Source organism: Echiichthys vipera (assembly GCF_963691815.1).
Source record: "Echiichthys vipera genome assembly, chromosome: 1".
Classification (NCBI taxonomy): Eukaryota; Metazoa; Chordata; class Actinopteri; order Perciformes; family Trachinidae; genus Echiichthys; species Echiichthys vipera.
In genome coordinates, this window is record NC_139826.1 from 22,428,159 (window position 1) to 22,444,063 (window position 15,905).

At 38.9% G+C, this 15,905-nt stretch overlaps 1 protein-coding gene across 1 annotated transcript; it reads right to left on the reverse strand.

Moving 5' to 3' along the window:
- Positions 1 to 347: 347 nt before the first annotated feature.
- On the reverse strand, positions 348 to 9,996 carry got2b (glutamic-oxaloacetic transaminase 2b, mitochondrial). The gene is made up of 10 exons (XM_083919040.1): positions 9,862 to 9,996; positions 7,046 to 7,202; positions 6,431 to 6,559; positions 6,272 to 6,331; positions 6,017 to 6,178; positions 5,339 to 5,443; positions 5,040 to 5,190; positions 3,628 to 3,793; positions 3,334 to 3,484; positions 348 to 1,673 (listed from the first exon to the last, which is right to left on the reverse strand). The coding sequence occupies exons 1-10, from the start codon at positions 9,942 to 9,944 to the stop codon at positions 1,551 to 1,553; spliced, it is 1,287 nt and encodes a 428-aa protein (XP_083775166.1). The 5' UTR covers positions 9,945 to 9,996; the 3' UTR covers positions 348 to 1,550.
- Between the last annotated feature and the right edge of the window lie 5,909 nt (positions 9,997 to 15,905).

Here is a 15,905-nt window from a genome sequence, read left to right on the forward strand (position 1 = left end):
ACAGCCTTGAAATCAGATCTGTATCATTAGTTTATCTTCCAGTCCTGTCTCGCAGAGGGGCCCCACGTCAGAATTCAAGGGCCCACGACTTTGAGTGTTGCCCTGATAACCCTCAGTGGGTTAATCCAGCCATGCAGCAGGTCTAGATGCACTGTGGACAATATCACTTCTCAAAAAAACAAAAAACAGGAACAAAACTATCAAAAATGGCTAGTATGATATAGATATAATTGTAATATATGTATGTAAAAATGTCAATTGGAAAAAGCAAGATGTACACTGGTTGGTAAACTGTACGGAAAAGGATAATGTTAACTGATAACATTAAGACAAATTAGAACAGATCATTCCTCTATAACCATTTATTAATTGTTCAATAAGGTACAAGCCAAATGATCCATTATTTTATGACAGAATGTCAAACATGCCAGAAGTTTCAGAAGTATGAGAAGGCTGGGGGCGACCCCACATTGCTAAATGTCGTTGTGTCTCACCATCTAAATGATGAACAGATTCATACACTGTACACATACAATATGTCTGCATAAATGAGCAGCATGTGCACATTTCTTTATGAAAGTATGTGTTCACCCCGGTCATGTACTCCACTCATCTTTATTAACCACAGAGAGAGGTCTGTACTTGTATCACATACGTACAAAGACTCTATGATTAAAAAAATAAAAATAACAGTGGGGCATTTGAGTTGGGGCTATGGTGTATTATGGAAAAAACACATTTCCATTGTGGAATTCATTCAAAGTATTGATCACTTCTCTGTACTAAGTGTAACCATGTTTGGACTGTGTGTTAAAAAAGGGACTGACTGGAAGACTTTGCCCTTCCACCAACTAGATTGAATTTAAAATGATTCACAAATCAAACTGAAAAAGGACTGAAACCAAGGGAGAGAGCCTGGATAATTCCAAACAGAGATGATGAGGAAATTACTGTGATGAGGAAATTACTGGATGATTGATTAGTTCAGATGGACGATGAGATAAGTGAATTGATTACCTGATAAAATGCCGGCTTTATCTTGAAACTCAAACAGTGCCTTACAACTTATAAAGTGCTACGACTCCACCATTAAAATTAAGAAGAAAAAAATAAACACATTTTCTACAGTCTTTCACATAGTAACAGAGATCTTGCTCATGACACTTTGGATGTTTGGATGCTTTACAGTGGGTGGGCCCTCGACAGTTTAACCATATACATTTAGGAGGACTAATACACAGCCAACAGATGACTCCTAATAATAAATAGGCTGATCGTCAGTGAGAATTTTACTTGAAATGTCTTTTACAATTTGGCAGGGGGCCCTGTTCAGTGAAATGCTTAAAAAAAAAAAAAACAGAAACGAAACTGTTTGACAGCAGAAACCAATCCAAGTTCAACTCATGATGAAATCCAATCAAGAAAATGCCTAACTAAACACTGAGCTCTTCTCTAAAAGGTGGAATGGAGGAGACAGAGAATAATCGACACATTACGCTCCTCGTTTACACTGCTGCTTTGATTCTGTAGCTCTCTCAGCAGGATCCACTTTACTTGGTGACCGCATGGATCCCGTGTGCCAGGTAGCCCACATTCCCAGAGGTCACGCCTGCCATGGAAATTCTGCCATCCTTGGTCATGTACACTGAAAACTCCTTTGTCAGGCGCTCGACCTGCAGGACAAGTAATTGAACACAACTCAAAAACTCCACGTAATTTAACAACAAACACTCCCACCACCCTTTGTTCTGTAATCTGACTGTGTGCTGTCCGAGCTGCCTTTTTCCAGACACTGTTACGGTCGTTCAACCTACTGAAGGTGAAAGCATGAGCATGTTTTTTTAAATCCTGCTCAGTCCTTTTGCATGGTAGGAAGTATGGTAAGAAAATGTGTTGTTTGTTTAATCATTTGCCCTAGGAGGAGCATGTTGAGGTTGAATAGAAGCAGCCAGAGAAAGGAGACTTGGGGAACTCTGTCATGTTTACACGCTTGGAAAAAAAAAACAATTGTTAAAGACCAAAAATGCATCTTGCTATCAGAGAACTGATAAAGAATAGAGAATTAGAAAATTGATTTTTACAAAAAAAGGGATGTTGATATGGGCCTAAAATTGTTTATTAGTGAGCTTTACTCTCTAACTGCAGTTTTCAGGGCAATGGGGGAAAAAGTCTGAGAGAAGAGAGGTGTTAGACTTTTCCAAAAGAGTTGATGCGATGTGCTTATCGAATGCAGCTTTAATAAATGTGCCATTTGACAAAAATTAGTAAAATGATTTCCCTTCAGTCAGTAAAAGCTTTAATGATTAACAGTTTGTTTGCATAGACTGTGTGTGACAGATGATAGAAAAAAACATTAAGATATTCAATTCTACTCAATACTGACTATAAGTTAATAAGTGTTTTCTTTATTATAACCTTTCAAATAATAGTCAATGAAAGGCTGATCAAAGTAAGAACACAAACTATATCATTGTAGCTGACAAATATAAATACTGGTTTCTAATCATACGAGAAATGTGCAAAATCCTTTTTATATGGATTTTCAATTTAACACCAGAGGAAGTGCTTACGTTCACAAAAGAGGTTCAATTCAGCCAGACTGCTGTGCTAAATGTACCAAAACTCACAAGAATACATCATGATTCCACGCCATCGATAGTGAGGGAACCACAAAAGTCAAACTCCGTGTTCCCTCAGCCGGAGAGCGTGAACACGTTTTTCAGGTCAATGTTCACAAGAGAAAGAAAAAGATGCAAACAGCATCTGAGCTGAACACAGCAGTGTAGCAAGAGAGAACTTTTCTTCTATTTTAATCAGGAAAACTAATTCTTACTGTTTTTTTAGTTTACTCTGCTAATTGGCAGAGAAAGAAAGACTTTGTTAAAAATACTTCTCTGTAAGTTTCAAACTTTGTTTCTGAGTGCTATTTGTATAGTCTTAAAGGAATAGCTCGAGAATGATACAACTCTCTACTGTTTTTGTACGGTTAGTTATTTATTGGCTCTGAGCTGTCGCCATGTAACAAGTGGATCATCCAAGAAGTTACTGTTTCCTGCTGCTGGCTGTCGCCTTTTATATAAACAGACAAATGTGAAAGTGGTATCAACCTTCTTATCCAACTCTCCGTCAGAAAACAAGCTTTTCCTTTAATATTTTTCTATGGCTTCATTTGATAAAGTACATTTCAATGATGAAGATGTTTTTCTGTCATTCTCCATTGTAAACTATCAAAGGTGTGTGTGTGTGTGTGTGTGTGTGTGTGTGTGTGTGTGTGTGTGTGTGTGTGTGTGTGTGTGTGTGTGTGTGTGTGTGTGTGTGTGTGTGTGTGTGTACCTGTTCGGGTTTGAGGCCTGTGAAGCAGAACATCCCGATCTGGTCGATGACGTGCTGCCAGTTGTGGGTGGAGCCCTCCTTTTTCAGCCCAGCCGCCAGCATTTCCCTCATCTTAATGATGCGGTTAGCCATACCATGGACCTCCTCCAGCCTGGGAAGAATGACAGCGGCGTCCAAAAGATCGAAAAATAGCTTTTTGAAATACAGAGGCTAACCTGAAATGGTTTTACAGATACCCAAACTACACATTCAGTTCAGGTAATATGTGCTATGTATATATCTATAAGCACGTACCACAGTGAGCGCAGATCGGGGGTGTTCAGAATAGTTGCTGCAATTCTGGCGCCGTTCATTGGTGGATTGGAGTAAATGGGTCTGATTAGGATCTTGAGTTGAGACTCAACTCTCTTTGCCTCCTCTGCGTCGTTACACACCACAGAGAAGCCGCCCACACGCTCACCTGTAAATATCAACATGCACGTTGAATGTTAGTCTGACCAACGTGTGTTTGTGAAAACGGAAAACTGGGTTAATCTGCTAAAACTGAGAATTGAACGGCTTGAACAGAGTATATCATAACCGAGATTATAATGATGGACTCACTTCATCTCTTAACTCGAATAGCAAGAACAGCTGTTTGTACATTTTTTAATTGTTGTGTTATTTTTAAATTAGATTTGATTTTACACGACAACCACAGAATAGTTAGCCAGAAAAGATAAGTGTTGACCTGTTTGTATGTGTGAAAAAGTGAAATATGAAACTCTAGTTATTTACTTTAGTATGTTTTCAATAAAATATATTTTCTTTAGAATGAGGTATAACAGTGAATCTGTTTTAATAATACTCGATATCACCATGTTCACATTATCAAATGTTGCTAAAAAAACAAACCACTCTCTGGACACAAACACCTACTCCCTAATGAATAATTACTAGGTAACTGAAAATCATATTCTTTGCTTTGAAATTCTGGATGCTTATTTGAATAAATTATGTTTCTACTTTTTTACCACTGGGTAGAAACAAAACAAGCTACAGTTCAACTACACAACACAGTGGCACAGTGTAAATATAATTATATCTAATTTCAGTAGATTCTGCACTTTGGTCACAATTGTGTTATCACAATGAACCAGATACTCAAATATGTAAACCCAGTCCAGATAAACTTACCAGTAACATTTTTCTACGTTTGACTTAATGAAATTTCAATAGCATGTTCTATCTCATTTCAATGCTGTTATGTGCATATCACCGATTGTATTTCTAATGTCTTCTTTATCCATTTTGAAGTTTAGAGTTTCTTCTAGTCAGACAAATGAATTATATGGTAAGGATGTCCTCTTACCTTTTCTTAGCTGACAGTTTCGGCTGTACTCCAGCCTTCCTCAGAGCTGCTGTCTTCTTCCGGGTATGACTTGTTTTATGAAAACAGCTGACTGAGAAACTTCAAAATAAAGTTCCCCAACAGACACAACCGGGTCGGGGAACTTTATTTTGAAGTTTCACGGCCCGGTCAGCTGTTTTCATAAAGAAGAAAACAGCAGCTCTGAGGAAGTACAGCCGAAACTGTCAGCTAAGAAAAGGTAAGAGGGCATCCTTACCCTATAATTAGTTTGCCCGACTGGAAGAAACTCTAAACTTCAAAATGCCACCTTTATTAGTATTTATTCAACAAAAGCTTGTACTGAATGCTGACTGACCATAGAGCCCCATGTTTTTGGCGAAGGACTGGGACAGCAGGATGTTGTGGCCCTGCTCAATGAAGTAGCGCACAGCCCAGGCATCACGATCGATGTCTCCACTTGCGAAGCCCTGATAGGCCATGTCGAAGAACACAAGCAGGTTCCTTTTCTATAAGGTGAAAAAGAAAGGTGGGGGAAATGGGAGGGAGAGAGATGCAGACAGAGACAACCAGTTTATAATACTTAAAGTGATAACAGCTCAAGAACAGTACAGTGCTTATCCATTGTGACTTTTGAACTGTCAAATGTATACTCACTTTCACAATGTCAGAAATCTCCTTCCACTGCTCAGGCCTGGGATCCACACCGGTGGGGTTGTGGGCACAAGCATGCAACATGATCACACTCTGCTCTGGGATTTTCTGTGACATAAAAAACGGTTCTGGTTAGTCAACTTAAATATACCATGTACTGTATAATACAGACTCTCTTAGTTGACAAGTGTTTTTACTGCACTACCGTCTGCCAAACATATAACTAATTACATTACTGACTAAATCTGATTAGGGCTTGGGTTCCTACTAGCCAGCAAATATCAACAAAATCCCCTCAAGGTTCTCAACAAAAATGAACAAAAAAATAAAAAGTACTTCCATAAAAACAGAAGTAAAATACACACATAAAAAATACACCACCAACTGGGTGGCGCTGTTGAATAACCTCAATTCCTAAATTGACTGGAAAACAAACCACAATGCTCAAAAATAACCATGTGAACAACAAAACACTCTTTGACTGCGTTTTGAAGGGACTTGAAAACACTTTGGGTTTCAAAACACACAGATTCAAAACTGGACCTATTCACTGAAGTGTTTTCCATAAGGATCATGCCGTCGGAGAACGCTACAGGGCTGGTAGAAAAGTATTGGTTGAAAATATTTCTTCAAACATATTCTCCGTCTGACCCCTGGTTAGTAAATTATTCTTAGTCTTACAGAGATGTCATCCAGAGCTCCTTTGAAGTCAAAGCCACAGGTGGATGGGTCGTAGTATCTGTATGCTTTCAGCTGCATGCCGGCGTCTCTGAAGATGGGTGTGTGGTTTCCCCAGGAGGGTTTGGGCAGGTACACGTCACGTGGACCTCCATGGAATCGAGCCTGTAGAAAAGGAAAGTTCTGGTAAGATAACCGGCCTGACCTATATTTTTGTGTGTGTGTGTGTTTAGTGACCCAATACAAAAAGGAGCTCACCAAAAAGTTGCCTCCAATGCGCAGAGATCCAGTCCCTGAGATGGTCTGGACAGTGATGCTCTGTTGGGAGAAGAGGCCTGTTGCACTCATTTGGACTTCAAATTCTCAGAACTGATTTAAGCTTAATTTAGTTGCAAAGTAGACACCACCACAACTTACCCTGCCACTCTTCAAGACATCATTACCAGCACCAAGAGCGAGTTCGGCGCAGGACTTTGTAAACTCCCCCAAACCAACGATGCCAAGGTACTCCTTATCCATCTGTTTGGCTGTAATAATAGCCTCTGCCTAGAAGGAAAGTGTGAAAATAAAAAAGGTATAAAACTAAACTACTTTAATTTCCTTGACTGGTATTCACTGCTTTGTGCTGGGATTGCCTCCCCACGGCTCTTAAAGACCGTTCCTCAATACATGAAATACAGCTGTGTCATACAGATGACAGAGGATGTCAAAACGGTTCATATCATATGCATTTTAGCAACTTTATTTAACTTCTTATCCCTCCCACTGCACATTGCTATGGCACTTTCAGATGCTTTTGACCACTTTGTGCAGGTGCAGTGAGCAAAAAGACACATGCTGTTGGGAATCGATTTGTCCTCTAAAAGGAGTCGTGCGGCTCAAAAATTGGGTCCAAAATGGGGTCAAATTGTACAGTGTACGGTCAGCTTTAAGTGAAGGGAAAACCTCTGAATTGCATTGTGCATGTATGTATGCATGTATGTATGCATGTATCATAAGAAAAACGTTGCATTAGTGGATTCACAGTTGTACCTTGCGGACACAGCTGAGAACAAAGGGCTTGCCCTGGTCATCCCTGTAGGCTCCCACTCCCAGGTTCATCTTCTTGGGGTTGGTATCCCTCTTGAAGGCCTCGGTCACCCCCAGGATGGGATCGGGGGGACCCATCTGCACTCCACCCCACCATGAGCTGCAAAGACATCAAAATCAGATAAATAGTGATGTGGATGGCAAACACTGAAGAGAGTCAAGAGTTCAAAAACAGCTATTCCCCTCAGAAACACCAATGCATCCTTACAAGGTCATGAAATGTTTTGATGGCCTTATGTGATTTCGGTCACGCTAATGTAATGGTCCTATTAGCCCTGCTCCTGTAACACACTGTGGACCCAATGCTTGAGATTAACTTCTCATGTGACCCGAGGATACCATACTGACATAGAGACACAGGAACGGCACATGCTCAGTGGGCACTAGTTTCATGAAACAAACATTATAATCCGTTCAGAGTCCAAAGCTAAAGGAACAGTTAATGCAGGTCTAAATCACAAAAATGAAGTCCTTTGTTCACCAAGTCAGTTTAAGTGGGAAGAAATGGTTTTGAAATGATTTTCTGTCTAATTGAATGTCTACATACATCTATGTAGGCGTCAGGAACGACTTGAATAACCTGAACAGGATCACAGGCCCTCCATCACCCAGCTTAGAATAAGGAACATTAACACAAATGAGTGTCTATCTCTATCAGTGTGGCATCACAATCACTGAGTGTGCGTTTTTCATTGAAAAACAAAAAAGATATCTAAATGGTTTTACACACCAACAAAGCAAAAGATTAATGCAGTGATTATCTCTGCAAACATTCCTACTTTCTAATACTACTGAAATAGGGAAAAGCACAGAGGTAAAGCTTAAAGGCCTAAACAATCAGTGCATTGTTGATTGCTTTGCTCCTGGATATTTTGCTACCATGCCATGAAGGATAGCTACTTATATGATACTTGTCTTATCGCTGTAACTGTTTGTACTTTAGACAAATGAATTAAATAAATTTGGTCACAAATCTGCTTGATATGTGAGGGTTGTTTCATGTTGCGACCTTCCCAGCGCTGCTGCTCACACACAGTATTGTCTCATGTTTCCTCTACTTTGTAAAGCCTCTAAACTGTGCAGCTAAAATTAGGACTGAACACTTTGCAAAGGGCAAGAGTATCCAAGCCCTTACCACTGGATTTAAAAATATAATCACACTGGTTTAGTATATAGTGACTAAAGTTCACTGACAAACATGTTTATGTTCAGATCAAGTAGTGTGAACTGGTTGGGAAAAGGTGCCAAGTCCCAACTTGCAACTATTAACGTAAATAAAATGGGTTGTTTGATCCTGAAGGTCCGATAATACGGGCAGTAGACAACACAGTAGAAGAAATACTTGTGTAATGTAATGCATGCAACAGGGCTGTAGAACTTGAGTAAAGTCTCAGGGCCACTTTTTTTTAAGTCTTGCACTTGTGCCTTGTTGGATCAGCTATACATAACTTTGCCTAAATGCTATGCATTCATTAGTTAAATGTGATAAGATAGTTTATAGAGTTTATAGTTGTTTAGGCATGTATTGTAGTGTATGTAGGTCAGACCCTTATGTGAGAACATAAATAAGGCAACAAAATGACAAACATGTCTGTACAAATAGGAGAGGTTTCAATTGATTTACTATGTAGTTTATTTCTCAATACTTTCAATACAAAGTGTTGTTATTCTGCCTGCCATGTACAGACACAGAACCTTTGAACAGCTTCAGCGTTTATATAAACATCACAGTGAAGTTATCAGTGATCAATAGACCAAAGGCCTTATTTGTCAAGTTACTGACAGGATTGCCGACCTTTAAAGGCTGTTCCTTCACCACCAACTCTGCTTGATCTTACATGAGGAAAAAAAACATCTACAGGTGATGGGAGGGAAAGCCTATTGTCATTTTTCTATTCTTTGAAACCAGAACAATGTGCTTGAGCATGACGTGACAGGGTGAGACGCAGACACGCTAAAAACACACCCACACAGGCAGAAATATGATAGCGCCCATGGATAGCACCAGCTAGCAAAACGAACCCCTGTTACACCTGCGGAGACAGAAGCAGAGGCTGAACAAAGACGGGTACAAAACGTCCTGTGAAACTGTCAACACTGATAAAAGCTAGATATTTAAATATCTTCTGCATATATAGACGCAGCGGCAGAGATAAACGACTTTGCCCTCCAAGCAGACTCTGAAAGGACACCAGTGACTATCTACGCCTCAACGATAGAAAATCGGCCAATCAGCGATCGAAGGCGGGAAGAAGACAGCCAATCAGCTCGCAGGATTTCTCCAACTACGACAAGTCGCTTAGCTCAAACCGTGCGTAGCATTTGACAGCTGAAGCCATCGCGATCGTGTAAATCATCAAAGAGAGTTACCTGTAAAACCACAACAAATGTAATAAAGATACACGTTATAGTACATATTATAAACAACTCATTACAATGAGCCAAACCTAGCTGGGTGTTGTTATTTTCACCAAGAAACCGGCGACTTCTAAACGAAAAACCGACTTCACACAGCACCTCGGGGCCTATTGCAATCATTTGACCCCTGTTAGCAGCTAGTGTGGCTAAAGTAACCATGGCAGCAGTGAAGCTTCAACATTTGATGGCTGGCAGAACCGTTAACGTTCACCTTAAAATAACGGCTGGTCTCGTGGCCAGGCTGACGTGAATTATCGTTAGTTGCCGTTAGTCAATGACCAAACATTTGTATCTAAATGTTCCTATCTCTATCTAGTTTTGAGCGTGTTCTTTGTGTTTACCTGTTGCGGCTGGACAGAACTCCCAGGGACGGGGAAATGTTGCCCAGACAGTAGATCACCTTGTTGGACTTGAGCAGGGCCATCTTCGTGCTGCGCTTGGGAGCAGAGCCTACCAGGATGTGGACGGATGTGAAGGGCAGGCGCGGCCACGATGCTACGCACTGTACGCGCTGACGTCAGAGCAGACGATTGACACCACGAGGCGGACGCATTATAGGGGACACTTGTTAGGACTTGTGATTTTTCTAATATTCATTGGGAAAAAACATGGCTTCTACCGTATAAATGTGTTATCCTAATAAATACAAATAATTACATTGTAAAATCTTGCATAATAATTTACCCCATTAATACATTTGCTTCAAGGTTTGCAGATGTGGACAACAAATGTGAATTTTGTAAGATTGAAGATGAAACTATTATGCATTTATTCTGAGAGTGTCAGTGTAATTTAAGAGTTCTGCAAACATGTTGAGAGCACAACAACATTCAGTACAATCACTTAATTAAATAAGAAGCAAAAGACGTCATTACCTGCTATGAAAACAAAAACAAAACAATACAGTGGATTGCCAACTCACCAATTCTTTAGGGAAAATTTCATATCCATAAAACTAAATTCCCCAAATCTCGGCCAAATTTTATTCGCTTTAAAATTGAATTCTGTAATTATTTCGAGTCTATCCAAATTATTAATAATAAGAGATGTACTTACCGCTTATATATTACAATATTTTTTTAAGAAATGTTACAATATAGCCCACTTCTTATTTTAGTTTCTTTATATGTATTTATTTTTGCCTTATTTATTGTTTTATTCTATGCCTGTTCATTTTATTGTGTATCTAAGTACTCTTACTTATGTTATGTCATTATCATTTAAAATTGAATTGAATTGAAAATACTGAAAGAATTGACCAACTCATATATATATATGATATACTACAAGTGTTTTCAAGGAAATGTGATTGTATAGCCTACCTTTCAATTTAATTATTTTGTATTTATTTATTTACTTTGAATTTATTGTTTTATTGTTTACTTCCTTCTTTATTTATTGTGTATTTAAGTACTCTTTCTTCTTTAATTTACTTATGTTATGCCATCATAATATATATTATAGACAGCCACACACACACACACGCGCGCGCACACACACACACACACACAAACACACAAACACACACACACACACACACTGTACACTGGCTATTAAATAAAGCCTGTTCAACCCTAAGCTCCTTAGCTGGTTAAATAACAGATCAATCAACATCAACATTAACAACATCATTAGATGTTCAAAGCAAATACGGAGTCAAGAAACACAAAGTAAATACAAGTACAAGAGAAAACTGTAGAAAAGTATAAATTACATACATATATCTCCAACCTATTTAACGGTCAAGTTAAATAACAAATATTTGCATACAAATTTCTATAAATAGGCTGGACGTGTAGGCCTTCATTTATGGAGTAAAACTAACATTTTAGAAAAAGGTTCAGGTAAATCTAAATAAAAATCAAGTCATGATGCACTGACAATATTAATCTCACATGGACAATGTTTAATTAAAGTAACAAGAACACATGAATGTTTTATCACTTGTGTCCTCTTCTGTAGTAAATATCATAGAGGACCAATATGATCTAAACCTAAACCCACAAAGTCAAAGCACCCACTGAGGCACAGAAGATCCTTGGTCTTTAACCCGTGGACACTGGCTGCCTCTGGACTCAACAGTAAAACACAATAAGTCTTTTCCATCAGTTCCTACAGTTACTCGTTGGAGTAGGTAACAAACAACAAAACTTCCTTGCCACTGCTTGGGAAACACAGAATTTAAAGCTGAAACGTTACTGTAATATACTGTAATTTATGTGTAAAAATCTATTTTAGGGATTAGTGTCCCTTTAAAGATATAGTGAAGTTGAAGAAGTTGCATATTTGTAAGTTTATAAGACTATACTTCACTGTTGCTGTCCAGGATAAGAACCTTAAATGGAAAATGTTGTCTACGAAACAACAGATGGTAGTGCTGCAACGACTATTGACCACCTGACTAAATATTTTGAAATTGGACAAACAAAAAAGTATTTCTGTTTTGATCTTTTTAATGACAATTTGACAAAAGTCTGACATTTAAAGCAGGGGTATATGCTCCTGAACCTTTGCCCTGCAAGTTTTCAAGTGAAACACAGCTGAGTAAAGTGAGCAACTTTACGGTGATGGTTACTTTTTTATTTATAGGAGGCTTGTTTGCAGAAATAATGTCATTCCCTGACAGCAGCATCCTGCAGTTACCGTATTTGTCCACTTGAGGACGATGTCACACAGTAGAAATACATCAACTTTTTTTGGAGATGCGGCTGCTGTTATAGCTGCTCCATACCTGTTTATCTGCCTTCACCCAGTTCATCACGGTTATTTTTCTAGTTACTGTGTTGATGCTCTAATACCAGGAGCGCCAGATTTAAATATCTGAGTATGTGTGGCCTGTTAAGTAAAATTAAATGCTCAATTGTACCTGATCCAAGGCAGAAAACGGTTCTGACTGAAGGACAAATGTCTAATAATGAAGAGCTGAGCACTGGTACCTTCCACCAGATGGAGACCTTCTCCACACTTTACTCCACAAAGCCAATCAGCTCTCACTGTTTCTTGTGCAGAAGCTTTAAATGCATTTCAAATTAGATAAAGAATGATGTGTGTGACATAAAATCAGATTCAAACATTAAAAAACACACACACACACACTGCAGGCATGAAAGTGTGTCAGCCACAGAAAAATGTTGATAACACTTTCTTCCTCCATTGGTGTAAAAATATTATTCTTGTCTTCTCCCCCAAATCACTCATTGTAATGAGTAAGTGTAATTGTGCTTTTGCCTGATGTTAAGGGATTTTTTTAATTGGGGTCATTTGAGGTACTTATCCATAGTCGGTGCATTACCTAGATGGAGGTTGGCTCGCCCCCCGTTTGAGAAGCAGTCAGGAGGACAGACATAAAAAAGGCACGGCTAAAATAAATCAATGTTAGTTAAAGTGTATGCTACATTTAAAATATTTTCGCATTCACCTAACCCCAACTAGCACTGTTTAAATTTATCCAGGGAGAACTGAAGCTTGTTTATGCTCTTGTCAAGGCCACCAGACTCTATTGCCTCAATAGTTTAGTTTGTTTGTTTGTTTTGTTAGTTCCTAACCCTTTAAAAACAACTAAGACACACAATAACACAAGCAAACTAACTAACTGAGGCCCATATATGAGCTTCTCCCTGTGTCCTGTGAGATTAAATTCCTGATTTTGTCTATGAAGTCTGGTGGCTTTGACGAGAGCCTAGAATGGCTTCATCCTTCCAATGGAAACTTAAACAGGGCCGTCTGACGGCAAGGTCAAGCTGTGAAAATATTCTAAATATACTGTAAACTGTCATTGTTTTTCTTTTTTTTAGGTGGCTAAAAATACGTCTTGCCGCTGCCCTCGTCCCCAGTTTTGCTTCCGTGCCCGTCCTCCTCCCTGCTTCTCCAAACTGGAGGTGTGCCGACCTCCATCTGCTGTAGGTTATACACTGACTATGTATCTCATTCATACCTCATTCAACCCCACTCAAAAACATCTGACCTATCCCTTTAAGTGAAGATGCCCGGAATGGATTGACATTCAGAGTCATACAAGTTTACAGGAACAGCAACCTCACTGGCGCTCAGTCTTTGGAGAAGGGACATTGGCCTGGAATAACATCACACACAGCAGAGAACGAAAGTCCGTGAAACATTTTCCTGCAACTCAGACTCTCTGGCACCTCAACAGAGTGACAGTGCGGGACACGCACTTGGCTTATTTGTGTGACTGCTGGTGTGTGGAGGAGATATGGACGTTTCCAACAAACCCATCATGTCAGAGAGAGAGCTCACATTTACATGTGCAGTGTAAAAAACAAGATGAAATGCAATGTACCTTTACAGGTGCTATTGTTTAGTCAGAAACATACAGTAAGTGACTCTGTCCTTTGTTTCCTACTGTATCTGTATTGGTTTGCATCTCAATCATTCCACATTTGTCCTTAAACTACTTAGTGGAAAGAAACTGATGACAGTTAAATAATAAGAGCAATGGGGGTTTTAAAGCAGAGCAGTGCTGAAAGAAGCATTAAAATGAAAGAGCAGCAGAAAAAGAATGAAAACTGATAAGAGAGACGTGTTACTGACTTTAATACTGAGAACTGCTCACAGCTTAGGGTTGAACAGGCTTTATTTAATAGCCAGTGTACAGTGTGTGTGTGTGTGTGTGTGTGTGTGTGTGTGTGTGTATATATATATATATATATATATATATATATATATATATATATGGGAGTATGTATGAGAGTATGTCCTCACTGTTTCTGTTGTTGCTGTTTTACATTAAAATACATACATACAATAAATACATCTTCAACTCCTCATTTGACCTTTACAGGAAGATTTTCTATTTTCAAGAACAGTTCAACATGTGTAAATGTCACTCCTTCACCCACTCTTGTGAGGTTATGGGTTAATAGGTTGTGTGACGGAAGTTTTGATTTCATATGTCACTTACAGCGATAATACTTGACACGGTGCAGGCTTATTCTACAACAGCGTCCTCTTTGCTGTCCCTCCATGTACCCTTCTAGATATATGTGTCGTCTTTGAGCATTACAGTAAAGTGATTTTAAACTTCATCTAACTTCATCATTTAATGTGATATTATTTGCCTTTACCCACTTAGTCATTACATTCACATTTACTGATGATAACTTATCAAAAATCTCATTGTGTAAATATTTTGTCAAAGCACCAATCAACCCTATATTGTTATAATGTATTTGATTGTCTCGTTATGGCCCAGTGCTAGTGTTGAGTGCCAATATCATTTAGCTAGAAACTGGTATCCCATGTAAGAATTAATTTGTATTTTATGTTCCACGCAGCAATATAAGTCATGTGGCTTCTACTGTATAGTTAAAAAAACAACAACATTGTCCCGAGGGTTTGTAATAAGAGACACTTTAGACTGAGATCCAAAAATATCACTAATATTCGCATAGATTTTCTAGAGCAACAGACATCTTAGGAACAACATATATCATAATATGTAAACCTCTATCAAGGGGTGGCTCAGTGGTTAGAGCAGACACCCTGTGTAAAGAGGCTGAAAGTCCTCGAGGCAGCAGCTGGGTGTTTGACTCTGACCTGCGGCCCTTTGCTGCATGTCTCCCCCTCTCTCTCACCCCTTTTCCTGTCTGTCCTATATAATAAAATGGTTGAAAACTAATGATCTAAATTAATTGTATCTAGAAAATCCAGAGTGATGCGTTGAATAGGAGAAAAAGATAATGATAAATAATTAGCATCATGGCATCTTTTGAGTTAAATAAAAAATAAATGCTGTCATCTCTGAATGGTTCACCTGCAGATTGAGCTGCTGTTGCATGTATAAAGGGTTCAGTATATAACAACCATATCCTATATAAGTGACTATACTCGCTACTATTTTTTTAGCCTGCATGCATGTACGTGTGCGTGTGTGTGTGTGTGTGTGTGTGTGTGTGTGTGTGTGAACAGAGGGTAAATAACAGACTCTCATCTGTCCGTTTCCCTCGTTTGTCTTATTACTCTCACTGAGTGGGACTTATGCGTGTGAAAGGAATCAGAGCGGATAAATTCCTTTTTTCCCTGTTGTCGGCAGTTAACAGTGTTAACTGTGTACCCGTGTGTATTTCTGTGTATGTGTGTATTTGTATGCTCACTTGTGTGTAACATTGAACATTGGCTGAAGGACGTGAACACTGTATTGTTAGTTTGTGTGTGTGTGGTTGCAGTGATGGTGGTGTGCGAAGGGCTGTGCTTTAAAGATAGTGAGTTTAATTAAAGATGAAAAAGCTGATTATTAATTGATGGAAGGTAGACTGTTCCAAGATGCTGAAGTATGGGGGTGTGTTGACTCTCTGTACTAAATAAATAAAGAAAAAAAGGCTCTTTTTGTTTTTAGTAAACTAGGACAGCAGATTTCCAAAAGAAC